A 25,864-nucleotide genomic window follows, 5' to 3' on the forward strand; every position below is an offset into this window, starting at 1 on the left:
TATTACCCCTCAACCACCGGATTCAGGAACGGTTATTACCCCTCAACCATCAGGTCCCACACCACCAGGTTCAGGAACAGTTATCACCCCTCAACCATCAGGTCCCACACCACCAGGTTCAGGGATGGTTATTACCCCTCAACCATCAGGTCCCACACCAACGGGTTCAGGGACGGTTATTACCCCTCAACCACCAGGTTCACGAACGGTTATTACCCGTCAACCACCAGGTCCGACACCACCGGGTTCAGGGATGGTTATTACCCCTCAACCCTCAGGTCCCACACCACCGGGTTCAGGGACGGTTATTACCCCTCAACCATCAGATCCCACACCACCAGGTTCAGGAACGGTTATTACCCCTCAACCACCAGGTTCAGGAACGGTTATTACCCCTCAACCATCAGGTCTCACACCACCAGGTTCAGAAACGGTTATTACCATTCAACCACCAGGTTCAGGAACATTTATTACCCCTCACCCACCAGGTTCAGGAACGGTTATTACCCCTCAACCATCAGGTTCCACACCACCAGGTTCAGGGACGGTTATTACCCCCAACCATCAGATCCCACACCACCGGGTTCAGGAACAGTTATTACCCCTCAACCATCAGATCCCACACCACCGGGTTCAGGAACGGTTATTACCCCTCAACCATCAGGTCCCACACCACCGGGTTCAGGGACGGATATTACCCCTCAACCATCAGGTTCCACACCACCAGGTTCAGGAACGGTTATTACCCCTCAACCACTAGGTTCAGGAACAGTTATTACCCCTCAACCACCAGGTTCAGGAACGGTTATTACCCCTCAACCATCAGGTCCCACACCACCGGGTTCAGGGATGGTTATTACCCCTCAACCATCCGGTCCCACACCACCGGGTTCAGGGACGGTTATTACCCCTCAACCATCAGATCCCACACCACCGGGTTCAGGAACGGTTATTACCCCTGAACCATCAGGTTCCACACCAGCGGGTTCAGGGACAGTTATTACCCCTCAACCATCAGGTCCCACATCACCTGGATCAGGGACGGTTATTACCCCTCAACCATCAGGTCCCACATCACCGGGATCAGGGACGGTTATTACCCCTCAACCATCAGGTCCCACACCACTGGGTTCAGGGACGGTTATTACCCCTCAAACATCAGGTCCCACACCACCAGGTTCAGGAACGGTTATTACCCCTCAACCATCAGGCCCCACACCGCCGGGTTCAGGGACTGTTATTACCCCTCAACCATCAGGTCCCACACCACCAGGTTCAGTAACAGTTATTACCCCTCAACCACCAGGTTCAGGAACGGTTATTACCACTCAACCATCAGATCCCACACCACCGGGTTCAGGAACGGTTATTACCCCTCAACCATCTGGTTCCACACCACCGGTTTCAGGGACGGTTATTACCCCTCAACCATCAGGTCCCACATCACCGGGATCAGGGACGGTTATTACCCCTCAACCATCAGGTCCCACATCACCAGGTTCAGGAACGGTTATTACTCCTCAAGCATCAGGTCCCACACCACCGGGTTCAGGGACGGTTATTACCCCTCAACCATCCGGTCCCACAGCACCGGTTTCAGGGACTGTTATTACCACTCAACCATCAGATCCCACACCACCGGGTTCAGGAACAGTTATTACCCCTCAACCATCAGATCCCACACCACCGGGTTCAGGAACGGTTATTACCCCTCAACCATCAGGTCCCACACCACCAGGTTCAGGGAAGGTTATTACCCCCCAACCATCAGGTCCCACACCACCGGGTTCAGGGACGGTTATTACCCCTCAACCATACGGTCCCACACCACCGGGTTCAGGAACGGTTATTACCAATCAACCACCAGGTTCAGGAACGGTTATTACCCCTCAACCACCAGGTTCAGGAATGGTTATTACCCCTCAACCATCAGGTCCCACACCACCAGGTTCAGGAATGGTTATTACCCCTCAACCATCGGATCCCACACCACCGGGTTCAGGGATGGTTATTACCCCTCAATCATCAGGTCCCACACCACCAGGTTCAGGAACGGTTATTACCCCTCAGCCATCAGGTCCCACACCACCAGGTTCAGGAAAAGTTATTACCCCTCAACCACCAGGTTCAGGGACTGTTATTACCCCTCAACCATCAGGTCCCACACCACTGGGTTCAGGGACGATTATTACCCCTCAACCATCAGGTCCCACACCAGCGGGTTCAGGGACGGTTATTACCCCTCAACCAACAGGTCCCACACCACCAGGTTCAGGGACGGTTATTACCCCTCAACCATCAGGACCCACACCACCGGGTTCAGGGACAGTTATTACCCCTCAACCATCAGGTCCCTCACCACCAGGTTCAGGAACGGTTATTACCAGTCAACCACCAGGTTTAGGAACAGTTATTACCTCTCAACCACCAGGTTCAGGAACGGTTATTACCCCTCAACCATCAGGTCCCACAGCACCAGGTTCAGGAACAGTTATTACCCCTCAACCACCAGGTTCAGGAACAGTTATTACCCCTCAACCACCAGGTTCAGGAACGGTTATTACCCCTCAACCACCAGGTCCCACACCACCAGGTTCAGGGACGGTTATTACCCCTCAACCATCCGGTCCCACACCACCGGGTTCAGGAACAGTTATTACGTCTCAACCATCAGATCCCACACCACCGGGTTCAGGAACGGTTATTACCCCTCAACCATCAGGTCCCACACCACCGGGTTCAGGGATGGTTATTACCCCTCAACCATCAGGTCCCACACCACCAGGTTCAGGGACGGTTATTACCCCCCAACCATCAGGTCCCACACCACCGGGTTCAGGGACGGTTATTACCCCTCAACCATCAGATCCCACACCACCGGGTTCAGGAACGGTTATTACCCCTCAACCATCAGGTTCCACACCGCCGGGTTCAGGGACAGTTATTACCCCTCAACCATCAGGTCCCACGCCACCAGGTTCAGGAACAGTTATCACCCCTCAACCATCAGGTCCCACACCACCGGGTTCAGGGGCGGTTATTACCCCTCAACCACCAGGTTCAGGAACGGTTATTACCCCTCAACCAGCAGGTCCCACACCACTGGGTTCAGGGATGGTTGTTACCCCTGAACCATCCGGTCCCACACCACAGGGTTCAGGGATGGTTGTTACCCCTTAACCATCCGGTCCCACACAACCGCGTTCAGGAATGGTTATTACCAGTCAACCACCAGGTTCAGGAACGGTTATTACCCCTCAACCACCAGGTTCAGGAATGGTTATTACCCCTCAACCATCGGATCCCACACCACCGGGTTCAGGAACAGTTATTACCCCTCAACCATCAGGTCCCACACCACCAGGTTCAGGAACGGTTATTACCCCTCAACCACCAGGTTCAGGAACGGTGATTACCCCTCAATCATCAGGTCCCACACCACCAGGTTCAGGGACGGTTATTACCCTTCAACCATCAGGTCCCACACCACCGGGTTCAGGGACGGTTATTACCCCTCAATCATCAGGTCCCACACCACCTGGTTCAGGAATGGTTATTACCCCTCAACCATCAGGTCCCACACCACCAGGTTCAGGAACAGTTATTACCCCTCAACCACCAGGTTCAGGAACGGTTATTACCCCTCAACCATCAGGTCCCACACCACCGGGTTCAGGAACGGTTATTACCCCTCAACCACCAGGTTCAGGAACGATTATTACCCCTCAACCATCAGGTCCCACACCACCAGGTTCAGGAACGGTTATTACCCCTCAACCACCAGGTTCAGGAACGGTGATTACCCCTCAACCATCAGGTCCCACACCACCGCGTTCAGGGACGGTTATTACCCCTCAACCATCAGGTCCCACACCACCGGGTTCAGGGACGGTTATTACCCCTCAATCATCAGGTCCCACACCACCTGGTTCAGGAATGGTTATTACCCCTCAACCATCAGGTCCCACACCACCGGGTTCAGGAACGGTTATTACCCCTCAACCACCAGGTTCAGGAACGATTATTACCCCTCAACCATCAGGTCCCACACCAGCAGGTTCAGGGACGGTTATTACCCCTCAACCATCAAGTCCCACACCACCGGTTTCAGGGACAGTTATTACCCCTCAACCATCAGGTCCCACACCACCAGGTTCAGGGACGGTTATTACCCCTCAACCATCAGGTCCCACACCACCAGGTTCAGGAACGGTTATTACCCCTCAACCATCAGGTCCCACACCACCGGGTTCAGGAACGGTTATTACCCCTCAACCACCAGGTTCAGGAATGGTTATTACCCCTCAACCATCAGGTCCCACACCACCAGGTTCAGGGACGGTTATTACCCCTCAACCATCAAGTCCCACACCACCGGGTTCAGGGACAGTTATTACCCCTCAACCGTCAGGTCCCACAGCACCGGGTTCGGGGACGGTTACTACCCCTCTACCATCAGGTCCCACACCACCATGTTCAGGAACAGTTATTACCCCTCAACCATCAGGTCCCACACCACCAGGTTCAGGGACAGTTATTACCCCTCAACCATCAGGTCCCACTCCAACGGGTTCAGGGACGGTTATTACCCCTCAACCATCAGGTCCCACACCACCGGGTTCAGGGACGGTTATTACCCCTCAACCATCAGGTCCCACACCACCAGTTCAGGAACGGTTATCACCCCAAACCATCAGGCTCCTGAACCAGAAGTCACTCAGCTGGACTCTGAAATGATCCTACCACCTACAGACTCACTCACAAGGACTTTACAATCTATGTTCTCCGTATTTTATTATTTGCATTTTGTCGTTTGCACATTAGTTGTTTTTCAGTCTTTGCTTATGTAGGGTTTTTCATAAATTCTGTTGTATTTCTTTATTTGTTCTGCAAGAAAATGAATCTCAAAATAGAAACCATAGAAACTACAGCACAGAAACAGGCCTTTTGGCCCTTCTTGGCTGTGCCGAACCATTTTCTGCCGAGTCCCACTGACCTGCACACGGACCATATCCCTCCATACACCTCCCATCCATGTATCTGTCCAATTTATTCTTAAATGTTAAAAAAGAACCCGCATTTACCACCTCGTCTGGCAGCTCATTCCATACTCCCACCACTCTCTGTGTGAAGAAGCCCCCCCTAATGTTCCCTTCAAACTTTTCCCCCCTCACCCTTAACCCATGTCCTCTGGTTTTTTTCTCCCGTTGCCTCAGTGGAAAAAGCCTGCTTGCATTCACTCTATCTATACCCATCATAATTTTATATACCTCTATCAAATCTCCCCTCATTCTTCTACGCTCCAGGGAATAAAGTCCTCACCTATTCAAGCTTTATCTGTAACTGAGTTTCTCAAGTCCCGGCAACATCCTTGTAAACCTTCTCTGCACTCTTTCAACCTTATTTATATCCTTCCTGTAATCTGGTGACCAAAACTGAACACAATACTCCAGATTCGGCCTCACCAATGCCTTATACAACCTCATCATAACATTCCAGCTCTTATACTCAATACTTCGATTAATAAAGGCCAATGTACCAAAAGCTCTCTTTACGACCCTACCTACCTGTGACGACACTTTTAGGGAATTTTGTATCTGTATTCCCAGATCCCTCTGTTCCACTGCACTCCTCAGTGCCTTACCATTAACCCTGTATGTTCTACGTTGGTTTGTCCTTCCAACGTGCAATACCTCACACTTGTCAGTATTAAACTCCATCTGCCATTTTTCAGCCCATTTTTCCAGCTGGTCCAAGTCCCTCTGCAGCCTCTGAAGACCTTCCTCACTGTCTACTACACCTCCAATCTTTGTATCATCAGCAAATCTGCTGATCCAATTTACCACATTATCATCCAGATCATTGATATAGATGACAAATAACAATGGACCCAGCACTGATCCCTGTGGCACACCACTAGTCACAGGCCTCCACTCAGAGAAGCAATTCTCTACCACCACTCTCTGGCTTCTTCCATCGAGCCAATGTCTAATCCAGTTTACCACCTCTCCATGTATACCTAGCGACTGAATTTTCCTAACTAACCTCCCATGCGGGACCTAGTCAAAGGCCTTACTGAAGTCCATGTAGACAATATCCACTGCCTTCCCTTCATCCACTTTCCTGGTAACCTCCTCGAAAAACTCCAACGGATTGGTCAAACATGACCTACCACGCACAAAGCCATGTTGACTCTCCCTAATAAGCCCCTGTCTATCCAAATGCTTGTATATTCTGTCTCTTAGTACTCCCTCCAATAACTTACCTACTACTGACGTTAAACTCACCAGCCTATAATTTCCCGGATTACTTTTCGATCCTTTTTTAAACAACGGAACAACATGAGCCACTCTCCAATCCTCCGGCACTTCACCCGTAGACGGCGACATTTTAAATATTTCTGCCAGGGCCCCCGCAATTTCAACACTAGTCTCCTTCAAGGTCCGAGGGAACACTCTGTCAGGTCCCGGGGATTTATCCACTTTAATTTTCCTCAAGACAGCAAACACCTCCTCCTTTTCAATCTGTACAGTTTCCATGGTCTCACTACTTGATTCCCTCAATTCCATAGATTTCATGCCAGCTTCCTTAGTAAATACAGACGCAAAAAACCTATTTAAGATCTCCCCCACTTCCTTTGGTTCCGCACAAAGCCGACCACTCTGATCTTCAAGAGGACCAATTTTATCCCTTACAATCCTTTTGCTCTTAATATACTTGTAAAAGCTCTTTGGCTTATCCTTCACTTTGACTGCCAAGGCAACCTCATGTCTTCTTTTAGCCCTCCTGATTTCTTTCTTAAGTATTTTCTTGCACTTCTTATACTCCTCAAGCACCTGATTTACCCCCTGTTTCCTATACATTTCATACAACTCCCTCTTCTTCTTTATCAGAGTTGCAATATCCCTTGAGAACCAAGGTTCCTTAATCCTGTTCAATTTGCCTTTAATCCTGACAGGAACATACAAACTCTGCACTCTCAAAATTTCCCCTTTGAAGGCTTCCCACCTACCAATCACATCTTTGCCAGAGAACAACCTGCCCCAATCCACGCTTTTTAGATCCTTTCTCATTTCTTCAAATTTGGCCTTCTTCCAGTTCAGAACCTCAACCCTAGGACCAGATCTATCCTTGTCCATGATCAAATTGAAACTAATGGGGTTATGATCACTGGAACCAAAGTGCTCCCCTACACAGACTTCTGTCACTTGCCCTAATTCGTTTCCTAACAGGAGATCCAATATTGCATCCCCTCTAGTTGGTCCCTCTATATACTGATTTAGAAAACTTTCCTGAACACATTTTACAAACTCTAAACCATCTAGACCCCTAACAGTATGGGAGTCCCAATCAATGTATGGAAAATTAAAATCCCCTACCACCACAACTTTATGTTTCCTGCAGTTGCCTGCTATCTCTCTGCAGATTTGCTCTTCCAAGTCTCGTTGACTATTGAGTGGTCTGTAATACAATCCCACTAATGTGGCCATACCTTTCCTGTTTCTCAGCTCCACCCATAAGGACTCAGTAGACAAGCCCTCTAATCTGTCCTGCCTGAGCACTGCTGTAATATTTTCCCCAACAAGCAATGCTACTCCCCCACCTTTCATTCCTCTGCCTCGATCACATCTGAAACATCGGAACCCCGGAATATTAAGCTGCCAGTCCTGCCCCTCCTGTAGCCAAGTTTCACTAATTGCTACAACATCATAATTCCACGTGTCAATCCACGCCCTCAACTCATCCGCCTTCCCCGCAATACTCCTAGCATTGAAATATATACACCTCAGAAGATTTTTACCACCACTCACAACCTTTCTATCAGCGGATTTGCTTAAACTTGCAATATCATTTATTTTCACCCCAGCCACACTGTCAGCTCTGGCACTCTGGTTCCCATCCCCCTGCAAATCTTGTTTAAAGCCTCCCCAATAGCACTAACAAACCTCCCTGAAAGGATATTGGTCCCCCTGTGGTTCAAGTGTAACCTGCCTCTCTTGTACAGGTCCCACCTGCCCCAGAAGAGGTCCCAATGATCCTGAAATCTGAAACCCTGCCCCCTACACCAGTTCCTCAGCCACTTGTTCATCCTCCAGAGCATCCTATTCCTACCCTCACTGGCACCTAGCACAGGTAGCAATCCTGAGATTACCACCCTCGAGGTCCTGCTTTTTAACTTCCTACCAAGCTCTCTATACTCACTGTCCAGGACCTCCTCACTCTTCCTTGCTATGTCATTGGTACCGATGTGCACCACGACATCTGGCTGATCACCCTCCCACTTCAGAATGTCATGCAATCAATCAGAGACATCCTTGACCCTGGCACCCCAGAGGCAACAAACCATCCTGGATTCTCTGTCACGACCACAGATCCTCCTATCTGCACCTCTAACTATCGAATCCCCTATCACTACCGCTCTCCTCTTTCCCCCCTCCCTTCTGCACTGCAGAACCAGACTCAGTGCCAGAGATCCGGCTACTGCAGCTAGTCCCAGGTAAGTCATCCCCCCCAACAGTATCCAATGCAGTATTCTTGTTGTTGAGGGGAATGGCCACAGGGGAACCCTGCTCTGCCTGCCCTTTCCCCTTCCCTCGCCTGACAGTGACCCAATTTCCTGTCCTCTGCTCCTTTGGTGTAACTACCTCCCTGTAGCTACTATCTATAATCTCCTCATTCTCCCGAATGATCCGCTGGTTAGTGTAGTGTAACCTACACGTACTTTGATAATAAATTTACTTTGAACTTTGTGTGTGCTTGGCAGGCTGCAGCAGCTTGATGAGGAAAACAGTGAGCTGCGAGCATGTATTCCGTGCCTCCGGGCAAACATTGAGAGGCTGGAGGAGGTACGTTCACATTCCCTTCCGTTTCTTCTATACCATTTTACTTAACGCAGGGAGAGTAACTCCATATTTGTCAGTGGTACAGTTATTTAAGTGGATTAAACCCATTTGTAGTGATACTTGTCACTGATTTACTCAATCCGCACATCCCATAGGATGTCAAAGCTTTGCCGTGTTGGTGTCCATGCCCATCAACTACCAGCCTCGCTGGCCCATTTCTGGAGGCTTTTAAACATCACCTGTATTTACCGTGGGTCTCCGTCACAGCGGCTCACAGATTTCTCCCCTTCCCTGAAACCTTGCAAGTTGCCTTCGGAAAGTCGTTATTATTAATACCATTTTTCAATCCAGATTTATTCATTTAACTGAATTTAAGTTCGCCACCTACTTCAGTTCATTGTAGTCCTGCCTTCCACATTGCTCATTCAGTAATCTAACTGCTATTTTAATTTGAACCCGTTCACTGAGTCACTGTCAGTGACAGGTCTGGCTGTTTGTTCTGTGATGGAGATAGGGGTTTACCCAGTGGTGGGATTTGGACTTGAGGAAGATGGGCCCTTCCCTCCCTTGGGAGGAGAAGACCCCGAGTTTCCTGTGGTACTGAGTAGCGTCCTTGCTGTTCCAGGAGAAGAAGAAGCTCTTGGACGAAACGGATGATCTGACGCTGAAGTTAAAGGACGAGCAGGAGAACAACCAGAAGCTGTCGGACAAACTCCTGCACAAGAAATACCAGTTCCAGAAAGAAAAGGAAACCACTCAGGAGGTGAGATTTTTTACACCTTCCCATTCTAGTCTCCACCCAATGGAGCAAACATCTCTACCTGTTTAAACCTTGAACATTACAGCACAGTACAGGCCCTTTGGCCATGATGTTGTGCTGACTGTTTGAACTACTGTACCATCAATCAGACCCTTCCCTCCCACATAGCCCACCATTTTTCTTTCATCCATGTGCCTCTCTGAATTTCTTCAATGTCCCTAAAGTCTCTGCCACTGGCAGGGTGTTCAACACACCCACCATTCTCTGTGTTTTAAAAAAAACACTTACCTCTGACATTCCCCTTATACTTTCCTCCAATCAACTTAAATTTATGCCCTCTCATATTAGCAATTTCCACCCTGGAAAAGTGTTTGGCTATTCACTCTATCTATGCCTCTTATCTTGTACACCTCTATCAAGTCACTTCTCATCTTCATTTGTTCCAAAGAGAAAAACCCTAGCTTGTTCAACCTATCTCAGAAGACATGCTCTCTAGTCCAGGCAGCATCCTGGTAAATCTCCTCTGCACCCTCTCGAAAGCTTCCACATCCTTCCTATAATGAGGTGACCAGAACTGAACACAATACTCCAGGTGTGGTCTAATCAGACCTTTATTGAGCTGCGATATTACCTCACGGCTCTTGAACTCAATCCTCTGACTAATGAGGACTAATCCTCTTAACCGCCTTATCCACGTTAAGTAAGTCTTCTGTGAAAGAGGCAGAGAGATGTGTGTGTGAGCGGTGATTCATCTGAAACACAAGCCTGGGTTTATCTCTGAAAGAGTGCCTCACTGTCCAGACTCCCCTCTGCCTGTTCCCTCATTGCCCCTCTGCCCCTCCACACCCTGGCCTGTTCCCTCATTGCCCCTCTGTCCCTCCACACCCTGACCTGTTCCCTCATTGCCCCTCTGCCCCTCCACACCCTGGCCTGTTCCCTCATTGCCCCCCTGCCCCTCCACACCCTGGCCTGTTCCCTCATTGCCCCCCTGTCCCTCCACACCCTGGCCTGTTCCCTCATTGCCCCTCTGTCCTTCCACACCCTGGCCTGTTCCCTCATTGCCCCCCTGCCCCTCTGTCCCTCCACACCCTGGCCTGTTCCTTCATTGCCCCTCTGTCCCTCCACACCCTGGCCTGTTCCCTCATTGCCCCTCTGCCCCTCCACACCCTGGCCTGTTCCCTCATTGCCCTCTGCCCCTCCACACCCTGGCCTGTTCCCTCATTGCCCCCTGCCCCTCCACACCCTGGCCTGTTCCCTGATTGCCCCTCTGTCCCTCCACGCCCTGGCCTGTTCCCTCATTGCCCCCCTCTGTCCCTCCACACCCTGGCCTGTTCCCTCATTGCCCCCCTGCCCCTCCTCCCCCCGGCCTGTTCCCTCATTGCCCCCCTGCCCCTCCACACCCTGGCCTGTTCCCTCATTGCCCCCCTGTCCCTCCACACCCTGGCCTGTTCCCTCATTGCCCCCCTGCCCCTCCACACCCTGGCCTGTTCCCTCATTGCCCCCTGCCCCTCCACACCCTGGCCTGTTCCCTCATTGCCCCCTGCCCCTCCACACCCTGGCCTGTTCCCTGATTGCCCCTCTGTCCCTCCACGCCCTGGCCTGTTCCCTCATTGCCCCCCTCTGTCCCTCCACACCCTGGCCTGTTCCCTCATTGCCCCCCTGCCCCTCCTCCCCCCGGCCTGTTCCCTCATTGCCCCCCTGTCCCTCCACACCCTGGCCTGTTCCCTCATTGTCCCCCTGTCCCTCCACACCCTGGCCTGTTCCCTCATTGCCCCTCTGTCCCTCCACACCCTGGCCTGTTCCCTCATTGCCCCCCTGTCCCTCCACACTCTGGCCTGTTCCCTCATTGTCCCCCTGTCCCTCCACACCCTGGCCTGTTCCCTCATTGCCCCTCTGTCCCTCCACACCCTGGCCTGTTCCCTCATTGCCCCCCTGTCCCTCCACACCCTGGCCTGTTCTCTCATTGCCCCTCTGTCCCTCCACACCCTGGCCTGTTCCCTCATTGCCCCTCTGTCCCTCCACACCCTGGCCTGTTCCCTCATTGCCCCCCTGTCCCTCCACACCCTGGCCTGTTCCCTCATTGCCCCTCTGTCCCTCCACACCCTGGCCTGTTCCGTCATTGCCCCCCTGTCCCTCCACACCCTGGCCTGTTCCCTCATTGTCCCCCTGTCCCTCCACACCCTGGCCTGTTCCCTCATTGCCCCCCTGCCCCTCCACACCCTGGCCTGTTCCCTCATTGCCCCCCTGCCCCTCCACACCCTGGCCTGTTCCGTCATTGCCCCCTGTCCCTCCACACCCTGGCCTGTTCTGACGGACTCTTTCCCCGCTCCAGCTCATTGAAGATTTGCGCAAGCAGCTGGAACAGCTTCAACTCTTCAAGCTGGAAGCGGAGAGGGTGCGTGGCCGCTCGAGCAGTGTGGGACTGCAGGAGTATAACTGCCGAAACCGAGAGACTGAGCTGGAGCATGAGATTAAACGCCTCAAACAGGTACTGGTCACTCTGGTTCTTACCCCTCCCTGGTACACAGTCAGCAGTATTAACACACTCCCTCTCACACTGTCTAGGATAACCGGAATCTGAAGGAGCAGAACGATGAGTTGAATGGCCAGATCATTAACCTGAGTATCCAGGGAGCAAAGAGCCTTTATACAGCCTCCATCACAGAGTCACTGGCTGCAGAAATCAGCTCTGTTTCCAGGGATGAGGTAAGTTGGTTTTTGCTGCCATCTTAAAAATCACCTACTGTTTTAGCAAATCAAAAATGCAACCGTTTCTAGGCACAGCATTAATTCTTTGCCTTTGATTGAATGGTATTGCTGAAATCTGACTTGGGGTTAACAGAGCTGCCTAACAGAATCTGGCCCTTTGGACCAGCTTGTCCGCACCAACCATCATGCCAAAGTGCCAGGCACACTCGCCCCACTCGTCCACACCAACCCTCGTGCCAAAGTGCCAGGCACACTCGCCTGCTTCTACTGGTCTACTCCTTTTTATAAAACCATAAGACATGGGGGCAGAATTAGTTGTTGGGTCTGCTCCACCACCATATCAAAAACCCTTCCCCATGCGCCTAGCACATGGAACTGAGAGTAATCCAGAGATTATTGCCTTGAAAATGCAAGTGACTGATGCTGATTTGGCTGTTTGGATTCAGAACTGGCTTGTCCATAGAAGACAGAGTATAGTGGTCGACGACACATGCAAAATGCCGGAGGAACTGAACAGGCCAGGCAGCATCTATGGAAAAAAATGTAGTCAACGTTTTGGGCTGAAACCCTTCATTAGACTGGAGGAGATGATGAGTCAGAGTAGGGTGGTAGAGGAGGGGAGGAAGAACCAGAAGGTGAGAGGAGAGAGGTAAAGAGCTGGGAAGTTGATTGGTGAAAGAGATGCAGGGCTGGAGAAGGGGGAATCTGATTGGAAAGGACAGATGGCCATGGAAGAAAGAAAAAGGGGACGAGCACCAGAGGGAGATCTGGGGATCTTCCACCCACTGCCACCAACCTCACCCCGCACCTCCCCTTTCTACCTTCTATCCAAAATCCACAAACCTGCCTGTCCAGGTAGACCCATTGTTTCTGCTTGTTCCCGCCCCACTGAACTTGTATCTGCATAGCTCGACTCAGTTTTACCCCCCCCCCCCCAGTTCAGTCCCTTCCTACCTATATCCCTGCCACTTCACACGCTCCTGAAGTTTTCAATGTTTTCAAGTTCCCTGGCCCTCATCATTTTTTTTCACTATGGAGACACCTCAATCCCCCACCAGGAAGGCCTCAAGGCTCTCCATTTCTTTCAGGGCACCAGACCCAACCAGTTCCCCTCCAACACCACACTCCCCCGTCTAGTGGAACTTGTCCTCACTCTTAATAAGTTCTCCTTCGGCTCCTCTACTTATTTGCTTCCCTGCCTATCACCTCCCTCCCTCTGGTGCTCCCCCCCTTTTTGTCTTCTCCTATCATATTCCCCCTTCTCCAGCCCTGTATCTGTTTCACAAATCAACTTCCCAGCTCTTTACTCCGAGTTTCACCTATCACCTTGTTTCTTCATCCCCTCCCTCTGCTTTCTGACTGACTCCTCATCTTTCTCTCCAGTCCTGATGAAGAGTCTGGGCCCGAAATGTCGACTGGACTGTCTTCCATAGAAGCAGCCTGGCCACTGAGTTCCTCACCGCTTTGTGTGTGTTCCCTCCAGTATCTGCAGATTTTCTCTTCTTTGGGATAGTGGACGAAGTGACTTATTCTATCTGGAGGTCTGTGGTGTTCTGCAGGGATCTGTAGTGAGACCCCTGCTGTTGGTGATGTATATAAATGACCTGGATGGACACGTAGATGGGTGGGTTAGTAAGCTTGCAGATGATATGAAGATTGGTAGTGTTGTGGGTAATGTAGATGACTGGCAAAGAATGCAAGAAGATGCAGATCAGCTACAGATATGGGTAAAGAAAAGTCTCTGGCTAGTCACTCTATCTATGCCTCTTATCATCTTGCACACCTCCATCAAGTCACTTTTCATCTTCATTTGTTCCAAAGAAAAAAATCCTAGCTTGTTCAACCTATCTCATAAGACATGCTCTCTAGTCCAGGCAGCATCCTGGTAAATCTCCTCTGCATCCTCTCTAAAGCTTCCACATCCTTCCTATAATGAGGTGACCAGAACTGAACATAGTACTCCAAGTGTGGTCTAATCAGACCTTTATTGAGCTGCGATATTACCTCACAGCTCTTGAACTCATTCCTCTGACTAATGAAAGCCAACGCACCATACACCTCCTTAACCGCCTTATTCACTTTAAGTAAGTCTTTCTGTGAAAGAGGCAGAGAGAACAGTGAATCATTTCAAACACAAGGCAGATGGAGTTTAACCCAGCCAAATGTGAAGTGTTGCACTTTAAGTCAAGTACAAAGAGACAGTAAAGTGCACTGTTAAACACAAGATCCCTAACAGCGTCGATGAGCAGGGGGACAGCTCCCTGCAAGTGGCTACACAAGTTGACAGGATGGTTAAGAAGGCAAATGGCATGGCTTTTAAATGTTGTAATTGTATCTGCCTGTAGCACAGGTGGAGAAAACGGAGTCTGTGTATATATCTGGGGTAGAATGTCACATTTAAATGCTTCGGAACACTCAGTGTATGCCTTTTCATTGCAGCTCATGGATGCTATTCAGAAACAGGAAGAGATAAACTACAGGCTACAGGACTACATCGACCGAATTGTTGTGGCAATCATGGAGACAAACCCTGCTATCTTGGAGATCAAACAAGCTGAGGCACACTCGTAGCCTCTCGGGACCAGTGTATAAAACAGTAGCTCTTCTGTCACTTGTGTGTAAACCGTGAGGCAATTTGGCTGCAGAATTCTTTGTCCTATCTCTTGAATCACGGACCTGTGTAAATCCCACACAAGCTTCTCCACGTCTTCCTGTCCAAGTGCCAAGCTACAAGAGGCAGTTGGTCATTCCTGGCAGTTTTCTGTTCTCCAGTCACAACTGTACCTGTGTGAGGATCGTAGAATGGGCCGCAGGTCTACCCAGGACTGGACGACCCAGGTCATGGCCAGTAACAGTACATCATGTAATTAAAATTCGTGAACTAAGGCAACAACATGATGATGGGGTGGGGAGTGGCAGAAACAACAGTGTTGTTCCACTCATCACTGTTCAGCATGTAAGCAGTAGGTTCTCTAATGGGAACTGGGATTCTTTACGGGGCTGGCTTGGGTTTAGCACAGTGAATCCAGTTTTTTTTTCTGAAATCCAGCCACCTCGCCTTGTTCTGTTCTGGAATTGTGGCTCCATGTATTTAGGGTCCCATTCCGGATGTTGTTCAGGTCATGAATCTACTGTTTGTCCAGCTAGGGATGTCTTCCTGGCTCAGCTGGCCCAGCTGCCCCTCTGCCTTGCAGTTTTTCATTGTGCAATGTTGTTGCTTTGTATTTGCAGGAAATCCAGTCAGCCGGGACTTGAACTGACTCTGTATTATGGCTTGCCAGGCTGAGGCTGGGACGGCTGTCCCCTATAAGAAACGGTTGTATTGCGCACACCCGACTGGCACAATAGACTTTGTTAAGACTTCAGAGATCGAGGGAAGTGCTTGATGAGCTTCAGTCCCTGGATCAGTCTGCATGAGTTCAATGATATTCCTTCTGACACCTCACTACATACTGATTGCACTACAACACAACTCACTGTAACACACCAGTAACGAACGGCTTTGTACAAAGTTTGACAATGACACCACACTACGTGTTTGCACATTTGCTCGCTTAGTTTAGTCCAACCATGGTTGCACTGATATTGTTTTAACACGGCTCTGTGGTGATGCTCCTGTAATGCTAGTCTCCCACTCATCAGACCCAAGGTCTTTGCAAATAAACACAGATGCCCAGTGACACTATGATATTTATTTAGTCCTTATCATTTACTTCCTCATCCTCAACAAAGAATCATCTGAGCACGTTGTAAGACCCAGTAGATGAAGGTCTGAGATTACTTGCTGGTAAAGATGTTCATGTAAGGGGTGGGAGAGTCGCAGACTGTAATAATATTCACACAGAATACCACAGAACTGCACAGCTCAGTTATGCTGAATGTCTCCCCACCCCTCCCCCTGTAGCATTGTGCTCAGGAGCCTTCCTCTCAGCCTGGATTGCCAATAGGAAAGTTGCTGTGAGATTGGAGCAATGCTTATTCCTTGGCACATCCAGATACCTGGCATGATGCATCTCTGTGGATGAGAGGAACTGCTCTCTCACTGAGCAACAATGGCTGCTGGTGCTGGAGTGTCTCCTTTCAGTCCATGTCTCTTCAACCTCGTACAAAGATGTCCTGTTACGTGATGAGGTCCCTGGGTGTTTCAGCTCGGAGTTCTCCCAGTGCCTCTCGTGTCTCCTGCAGAGTCTGACGCAAGGCATTGCTGTCTGCTTGTAAACTTTGCTGCGTTGTCTCTAGTGTAAATCGATGTATATTTTGAATTTTCTATCCTTTACAGTAGAAAGTTATTTTTTATAGAATGAAGGCAGATTTGTACTGGAGGTAAACCCAGTGCAATCAGTGGAATCACTTGAGAGCTTCTCAATTTTGTAAAGTCCATAGATTGTGTCTGTATATAGTAGGAAAGTAAGAGGGAAGCAAGTTATATGTTGATTTCTTTGTGGAGAATGCATTAATTTGCACTCATTCCCATAAAGAAAATGATACTGTTAAAATGTACAAAATGTCTTAAATGCAAATAGTCTTATCAATGTACTGTCCCTACAACTGACAACCAATGTGAGATTTAGCTCAAACTGTTTTTAAACAAAATTCTGATAATGGTTTGTGTACCATTTCATCACCAGAGCTAATCTAAGCATCAATACTTGCTCTTTATACAGAACCTGTCTGGCAACCAGGAATAAATATTACATTGATCATCCATGGTTATTGTGAATGTTCAGAAATACTGGGTTTGCAAATCTGTATAGATGGGCTTTTTGGTGCAGAGATATGGAATGAATGGTGATGTGGCTACTGTAAGCAGCAAGACATTGACTTATTAAAACCTACAGCAATAATCTCTTTGTAGTTATTTGTTAAACAAACCCTACTACCTGCCTTTTCAATTGTCCTGCACTGTCATCGCAGAAGGAAAACCCTGAACACTTTGACGGGAAATAGATCTATTGAGATTTATTATTTAGAGATACAGCCTGGAACAGGCCAATGACTGGACGGTGGGGGAAACCGGAGCACCTGGGAAAAATCCACCTGTACAAGGGTAAAACACAAACTTCCTTACCAGGATAGAACTCAAAACGCTGACACCTCAAGCTGTAATAGCACTGTGACACCCATTTGCTTGAAGCTCATGCCATGTTTTTGAAGAGCCATAGTGTGAGTACATTAAAAACTTATATTGTAGATTAGATTGGCTGCTGTGATCAGAAACCAGGTAGTTTGAAATTGCCTTGCTTTAATTATTTTTTACAGTATTGAATCTAGGTCAAAAGTGGCAGGTAAATGTTTTTGTACTGGAATTGGATGCACTGTCTGTTTCTGTAACAGCGTGTATCTGCTCCAGTTGTCTTTCCACTGTGTAATAATACAATGAGCTGGAGCTTGGCCAGAAAGTTTATCACAACATCTTTGTGTAGATCACTAACTTTGTTGCGCATTGGAGCTGTTGCCTGCAGTTGAACTAAAAGTCATTGTCACTCTCCTCGAGCAGCTCCTGCTTGTGTGTTCGCATCGGGGGTTGATCTGGCTGAATATCAATGCTCTCATCATCATCATCAACTATTTCATATTCTTCCTCATCTTCATCATCATCTTCACTGTTGTCCGATTCATCCTACAGAGGAAGCCAATTCAGTAACTCGTTAAAGATGTCCTGTCAACGATAATGAAAAGATACTAATCTCACCGAGAGGCAAGACAGCTCACTTTACCTGCACAATCATTAATGGCTGCCAACAGTACCGAACTCCCGCACTAACTCTGCCGTGATATGACCACCTTAAATCTCTCCCTAGGACTTCTGTTCATTTTCATGACTAAATTAGGATCTTACACGATAACCATCCAGGACAGAATACAGATTCAACATGGTATTGTATTAAAGGCATATCATTGGTGCAGGGAACAACTGGGTCGTGAAGAATGAGACACGAGTAGCTGCGCAGTTTTTACCACAGCGCACTGCTGGATACAAGTGGCAACTGGAAGCAGCAAGCAGGAAATCTTCAATGTGAGAAAGCAACAGTGTGTGACGTTAAATGCACAAAGCTACTCTACATCGAGAACAAAGTGTCAGAACCAACCTTGCTGGCGCTGGAAATCTCAGCCTCCTTCGACTGAGCAGATAATGTTTGCAGCTTCATGGCAGCAATAATGAAAATAAACAAAATGTAAACTCAAAGTCAAAGGCCACAAATGGAAGGCAAGGTTGGACTGATTTTCTGCATGGTATTTAATACTGGTGTGAAATAATCTCAAAACAGACACAGTAATCAAGCTCGAGTGCTTACATCTTTGGTATGAAACCACGAGCAAAATTAGGCCACTCAGTCCATCAAGTCTGCTCCGTCATTCCATCATGGCTGATTTATTAACCCTCTCAACCCCATTTCCAGGCCACTCAGCCCGTCAAGTCTGCTCCGTCATTCCATCATGGCTGATTTATTAACCCTCTCAACCCCATTTCCCTGCCTTATCCCTGTAACCTTTGCCACCATTTCTAATCAAGAATCTATCAAACATAGAAACCCTACAGCACAACACAGGCCCTTCGGCCCACAAAGCTGTACCGAACATGTCCTTACACATGTACCTATCCAGAAGTCTCTTAAAAGACCCTATTGTATCCGCCTCCACCACTATCGCTGGCAGCCCATTCCACACACTCACTACTCTCTGCATAAAAAACTTACCCCTGACATCTCCTCTGTACCTACTTATAAACGCCTTAAAACTATGCCCTCTCGTGCTAGACATTTCAGCCCTGGAAAAAAGCCTCTGACTATCCACACGATCAATGCCTCTCATCATCTTATACACCTCTATCAAGTTACCTCTCATCCTCCGTCGCTCCAAGGAGAAAAGGCCAAGTTCACTCAACCTGTTCTCATTAGGCATGCTTCCCAAACCAGGCAACATCCTTGTAAATCTCCTCTGCACCCTTTCTATAAGTTTGCACATCCTTCCTGTAGTGAGACGACCACAGCTGAGCACAGTACTCCAAGTGGGGTCTGACCAGGGTCATATTTAGTTGCAACATTACCTCTCGGCTCCTAAACTCAGTCCCACGATTGATGAAGGCCAATGCACCGTATGCCTTCTTAACCACAGAGTCAACCTGCACAGCTGCTTTGAGTGTCCTCTGGACTCAGACCCCAAGATCCCTCTGATCCTCCACACTGCCAAGAGTCTTACCATTAATGCTATGTTCTCCCATCATATTTCACCTACCAAAATGAACCACCTCACACTTATCTGGGTTGAACTCCATCTGCCACTTCAGTTTTGCATCCTATCAAAGTCCCGCTGTAACCTCTGACAGCCCTCCACACTATCCACAACACCCCCAACCTTTGTGTCATCAACAAACTTACTAACCCATCCCTCCACTTCCTCATCCAGGTCATTTATAAAGATCACGAAGAGTAAGGGTCCCAGAACAGATCCCTGAAGCACACCACTGGTCACCAACCTCCATGCAGAATATGACCCGTCTACAACCAGTCTTTGCCTTCTGTGGGCAAGCCAATTCTGGATCCACAAAGCAATGTCCCCTTGGATCCCATACCTCCTTACTTTCTCAATAAGCCTTGCATGGGGTACCCTATCACATGCCTTGCTGTAAGGCACGATCTGTCTTTGACAAAACTATGCTGACTATTCCTAATCATATTATACCTCTCCAAATGTTCATAAATCCTGCCTCTCAGAATCTCTCCGTCAACTTACCAACCACTCAAGTAAGACTCACTGGTCTATAATTTCCTGGGTTATCTCTACTCCCTATCTGAAATAAGGGACAACATCCGCAACCCTTCAATCCTCCGGAACCTCTCCTGTCCTCATTGATAATGCAAAGATCATCACTAGAGGGTCAGCAATCTCCTCCCTCGCCTCCCACAGTAGCCTGGGGTACATCCCGTCCGGTCCCAACTTGATGCTTTCCAAAAGCTCCAGCACATCCTCCTTCTTAATATCTACATGCTCAAGCTTTTCAGTCCGCTGGAAGTCATCACTACAATCGCCAAGATCCTTTTCCGCAGTGAATACTGAAAGTATTCATTAAGTATCTTTGCTATCTCCTCTGGTTCCATACACACTTTTCCACTGTCACACTTGATCGGTCCTATTCTCTCACATCTTATCCTCTTGCTCTTCACATACTTGTAGAATGCCTTGGCGTTTTCCTTAATCCTGTCCGCCAAGGCCTTCTCATGACCCTTTCTAGCTCTCCTTTTTCTTTAAATCTTTTTATTGAGTAAGTATACAAAAAAGGTAAGCCATATAAACATTAATACAATATTAAAGTATAATAAAATTCCAAAAGGTATCAATACAAAAAAAATACAACAAACAATGTAATTTAAACATAAGAAACCAAGATAACATAATAGTATACTAAATTTTATATATATCAATGGAAAAAAAAACCCCCCAAAAAAACCCACCGTGCAACTAACTAAAAGCAAGGCAAAGCAATGGGCTAACTTGAAACCAAACAGAGTTAAACTTAAAATCATGTCCTCAATCCCGACCTCCATTAAAAACAGTGAAAAAAAAAACAAGAAGGGTAAATATTACATTAAATGAAAATATCGAATAAAAGGTCCCCAAATCTGTTCAAATTTAAATGAAGAATCATAAAGGTTACTTCTAATTTTCTCCAAATTCAAACATAAAATCGTCTGAGAAAACCAAAAAAAGGTAGTTGGAGCATTAAGCTCTTTCCAATGTTGTAAAATACATCTTTTCGCCATTAAAGTAAGAAATGCAATCATTCTACAGGCTGAAGGGGAAAGATTACTAGAAATTTTAGGTAGTCCAAAGATAGCAGTAATAGGGTGAGGAGAGATATCTATATTTAATACCTTAGAAATAATATTAAAAATATCTCTCCAAAAAGTTTCCAAAGTAGGGCAAGACCAAAACATATGAGTTAAAGAGGCTATCTGCCCCAAACATCTATCACAGAAAGGATTAATATGCGAGTAAAAACGCGCTAACTTATCTTTGGACATATGTGCTCTATGAACCACTTTAAATTGAATTAGGGAATGTTTAGCACAAATAGAGGAAGTATTAACTAATTGTAAAATCTGCCCCCAATCATCCACAGAAATGGTAAGCCCCAATTCCTGTTCCCAATCTACCCTAATCTTATCAAATGGAGCTTTCCTAAGTTTCATAATAATATTATAAATCATAGCCGATGCACCTTTCTGACATGGATTGAGGTTAATTATCGAATCTAAAATATATGTAGGAGGAAGCATTGGAAAGGAAGAAAGTATAGTACTTAGGAAATTTCTAACTTGTAAATATCTAAAAAAATGTATTCTTGGTAAGTTATATTTATTAGATAATTGTTCAAAAGACATAAGGGAACCATCTAAAAATAAATCCAAAAACCGTAAAATACCCTTAGTCTTCCAAGTTTGAAAAGCGCGATCCGTAAAAGAGGGAGGAAAAAATATGTTACCTAAAATAGGAATCGCTAACCCGAATTGATTAAGATCAAAAAATTTTCTGAATTGAAACCAAATGCGCAAAGCATATTTAACTATCGGGTTAGAGACCTGCTTAAGGCGTTTCGAATCAAAAGGGAGAGAGGAGCCTAAAATAGAGCCAAGTGTATAACCCTGAACAGATTGTAATTCCAATGCTACCCATTTAGGAATAGATAGTATGTCCTGGTCAAGTAACCAAAATTTCATATGTCGAATATTAATAGCCCAATAATAAAATCTAAAGTTAGGTAATGCTAAACCTCCATCTCTCTTAGCTTTCTGTAAATGTATTTTACCCAGTCTCGGATTCTTATTCTGCCAAATAAATGAAGAAATTTTAGAGTCAACTTTATCAAAGAAAGATTTTGGAACGAAAATTGGTAATGCCTGAAACACACATAAAAATTTTGGCAAAAAAAACATCTTAACTGCATTAATACGACCAATCAAAGTTAAATATAAGGGAAACCATTTAGATGAAAGTTGAGTAATATGGTCTATTAATGGTAAAAAGTTAGTCTTAAATAAATCTTTGTATTTACAAGTAATTTTAATCCCAAGATATGAAAAATAATTATTAATCAATTTAAATGGAAATTTATAATATAAGGGAAGATGTTTATTAATCGGAAAAAGTTCACTCTTACTAAGATTTAATTTATAACCTGAGAAAAAACCAAATTGTGCTAATAACTCTAAAACAGCAGGAATGGATTTCTCAGGATTAGAAATATATAAAAGTAAATCATCAGCATAGAGTGATAATTTATGGGACTTTAATCCCCGAGTTATCCCAGTAATATTTGAAGATTCTCGAATAGCAATTGCAAGAGGTTCTAATGCAATATCAAATAATAGGGGACTAAGAGGACAGCCTTGTCGAGTACCACGAAAGAGAGGAAAAAAAGGTGAGTTTAAAGAGTTAGTACGAACCGAGGCTACAGGGGAATGATATAACAGTTTAATCCAGGATATAAATTTCAAGCTAAAATTAAACATTTCAAGCACCTTAAATAAATAAGGCTATTCTACTCTATCAAAAGCTTTCTCGGCATCTAAAGAAATAACACACTCAGGAACATTTTGTGAGGGAGTATAAACGATATTTAACAATGTACGAATATTATAAAAAGAGTAACGACCTTTAATAAAACCCGTTTGGTCTTCCGAAATAATAGAAGGAAGTACTTTTTCTAGTCTATTTGCTAATAACTTAGAAAAAACTTTAGAATCAACATTTAATAAAGATATTGGTCTATAAGATGCACATTGAGCAGGGTCTTTATCCTTCTTTAGTATTAGAGAAATTGATGCTCTATTAAAAGATTCAGGAAGTTTACCAAGTTTCAGAGAAGCCTCAAAAACCCTACAGAGCCAAGGAATCAATAAAGAAGCAAAACATTTATAAAATTCAATGGTAAACCCATCCGGGCCAGGAGCTTTCCCCAGATTCATAGAAAAAATAACATTCTTAATCTCATCCATTGTAATGGAAGTATCTAATAAAGAAGACATATCCTGTGAAATCTGAGGGAAGTCTAACTTATCTAAAAAATCATTCATATATTTAGAAGGCTCTCCTAATTTCATTCTTAAACTCCTTCCTGCTAGCCTTATAATCTTCTAGCTCTCTATCATTACCTGGTTTTTTGAACCTTTTGTAAGCTCTTCTTTTCTTCTTGACTAGATTTACAACAGCCTTTCTACACCACGGTTCCTGTACCCTACCATCCTTTCCCTGTCTCATTGGAACATACCCATGTAGAACCCCATGCAAATATCCCCTGAACATTTGCCAGATTTCTTCCGTATGTTTCCCTGAGAATATCTGTTTCCAATTTATGCTTCCAAGTTCCTGCCTGATAGCTTCAGATTTCCCTAACTTGTCTGGCACCTGGGAGGCAAACTACCATCCGTGTTTCTTTCCTGCGTCCACAGAATCGCCTGTCTGACCCCCTAGCTATAGAGTCCCCTATCACTGCTGCCATCCTTTTCCTTTCCCTACCCTTCTGAGCCACAGGGCCAGACTCTGTGCCAGAAGCGTGACCACTGTTGCTTCCCCCAGGAAGGCCGTCTCTCCCAACAGTACTCAAACAGGAGTACTTATTGTTAAGGGGGACAACCACTGGGGTACTCTCTAGTACCTGCTTCTTGCCCTTCCCTCTCCTGACTGTTACCCACTTAACTGTCTCCCCAGGCCCCGGAGTGAATACCTGCCTATAGCTCCTCTATCACCTCCTCACTCTCCCTGACCAGACGAAGGTCATCGAGCTGCATCTCCAGTTCCCTAACACGGTCTCTAAGGAGCTGCAGCTCGACGCACCTGGTGCAGATGTGGCCGTCCGGGAGGTTGGGAGACTCCAGGACCTCCCACATCTGACACTGAGCACAGAAAACCGGCCTCACACACACATTTTCTGTCTGTATTCTACACAGATAACCTACCTCACCTTGACCCGTTAACCCCTAAGCCCCGTTGAGCCAAAGCCTTCCTACTCTGTTTCCCTCTATTTCGACGCCTGCTGTATAAACCTGTCTTCTTTTTAAACTCTTCTCGCTGTTCTCACTGATTGATTTCCACACGCTTGCGCAGTTGTGCCCCGTTCAAACCGTTGAAGAAATAACCTCTGCTTTAAATATTACTCAATGACTTGGCCTCCAAAGCTGTCTGTGGCAATCAATTCCACAGATTCACCACTCTCCGGCTAAAGAAATTCCCCCTCATCTGTTCTAAAGGGACATCCCTCTATGCTCAGGCTGTGCCCTCTGGTCCTCGACTCAGCCGCTATGGGAAACATCCACTCCATCTAGCCCTTCCAATATTCAATAGATTTCAATGAGATTCCCTCTCATTCTTCTAAACTCCAGTGAGCACAGGCCCAGAGCCTTCAAATACTCCTCGTATGTTAACCTTTTCATTCCTGGAATCATTCTCATGAACCTCTCCAATGGGAGACTGAAACAAATGGCCATCAAATCAAGCCATCTCCAACCCTAGGAACAAACATTAGGTCTGAAGCAGTTTGGTCTCTTACCTCATCCTCTGTGTCAGCTCCATGCATCGTCCCGACCACTCGACCACCAGCTCTCCCTGTGAATAGTTTACCCATTCATTAACACTGGATGTCCATGTATTAAAAATCACTAAAGCCATATACTTGAGCTGGGGATCCAAAGGTCAAACAGGATTAAACTTTGTCTGTAAAGGTAGAAATGGATGCAACAGTATAAAATGAAAAACAATTAATACTGTTACGGCTCGTGGTCAGTGTTGGAATAAAATGCTCAGCTTTTGCTTTGGAGCTGATCGGTCCCTGAAACCCAGGTACAAAGTGTCAGGTCTCCACCGGCCTCAGACTGAGTTAGTGAAAAGGCCTGTTATTTCCTGACACTATAATTCCCTCCTAATGTAAAATAGTGGGTTAACTGGTCATTGTAAATTGTCCCGTGATTAGACTAGCATTAAATCAATGGGCTGCTGGGCCGGAGGACATGATCTGTGCTTTATCTCTAAATAAAATAAACGAGATTGCTCAGCCAGCACAGACTCGATGGGTGGAATGGTCTCGAATACCATCCCATTTGCCTGTAACGTATTCTCAAATGCACCAATCCCCCTAACACCACATGCAGGGTAGTGAACAGCAACAATTAGCTCCAATCCAGCTCAGGAAGACAAGACCCGTAATGGATAATGAGAGTAGATATAGGGCTAGAAAATGAGACCAGAGAGGTAATAACAAGGGACAAGGAGATGATAGATGAACTTAGTGAGCATTTTGCATCACTCTTCACGGTGGAAGACACCAGCACTGTGCGAGATGTTGAAGTGTACGAGGGAGGAGATGATGATAGTAGTGCAGTTACTATTACAAGGGAGAAGGTTCTCAAAAAGCTGAAAGACCTAAGGGTACATAAGTCACCATCACCAGATGAACTGCACCCTAGGGTTCTGAAAGAGGTAGCGGTAGCAATTGTGGAGACATTAGTAATAATCTTTCAAAAAAATCATTGGACTCTGGTATGGTGCCAGAGGAATG

At 46.6% G+C, this 25,864-nt stretch overlaps 2 protein-coding genes across 4 annotated transcripts in view; one reads left to right on the forward strand and one right to left on the reverse strand.

Annotated features, from left to right (window-relative positions):
- Positions 1–17,160, forward strand: part of rab11fip3 (RAB11 family interacting protein 3 (class II)) — a 173,504-nt gene extending 156,344 nt beyond the window's left edge. For both annotated transcript variants that reach the window (XM_063059483.1, XM_063059484.1), the window contains exons 11-15: positions 8,765–8,846; positions 9,469–9,606; positions 11,936–12,091; positions 12,169–12,309; positions 14,752–17,160. In XM_063059483.1, the coding sequence (XP_062915553.1) occupies positions 8,765–8,846; positions 9,469–9,606; positions 11,936–12,091; positions 12,169–12,309; positions 14,752–14,883 (649 nt within the window). In that variant the 3' untranslated portion in view covers positions 14,884–17,160. The remainder of the gene's footprint in view (positions 1–8,764; positions 8,847–9,468; positions 9,607–11,935; positions 12,092–12,168; positions 12,310–14,751) is intronic.
- A 366-nt stretch (positions 17,161–17,526) lies between these two features.
- cluap1 (clusterin associated protein 1) overlaps positions 17,527–25,864 on the reverse strand; it is a 45,545-nt gene continuing 37,207 nt past the window's right edge. The window contains exons 10-11 of one of the 2 annotated variants that reach the window (XM_063059486.1): positions 24,860–24,915; positions 17,527–17,932 (exon numbers count right to left, since the gene is read on the reverse strand). In XM_063059486.1, coding sequence (XP_062915556.1) covers positions 17,780–17,932; positions 24,860–24,915 — 209 coding nt within the window. In that variant the 3' untranslated portion in view covers positions 17,527–17,779. The remainder of the gene's footprint in view (positions 17,933–24,859; positions 24,916–25,864) is intronic. The other variant, XM_063059485.1, reaches the window with a different exon arrangement.

Source organism: Mobula hypostoma, chromosome 9 (assembly GCF_963921235.1).
Source record: "Mobula hypostoma chromosome 9, sMobHyp1.1, whole genome shotgun sequence".
NCBI classification, from domain to species: domain Eukaryota; kingdom Metazoa; phylum Chordata; class Chondrichthyes; order Myliobatiformes; family Myliobatidae; genus Mobula; species Mobula hypostoma.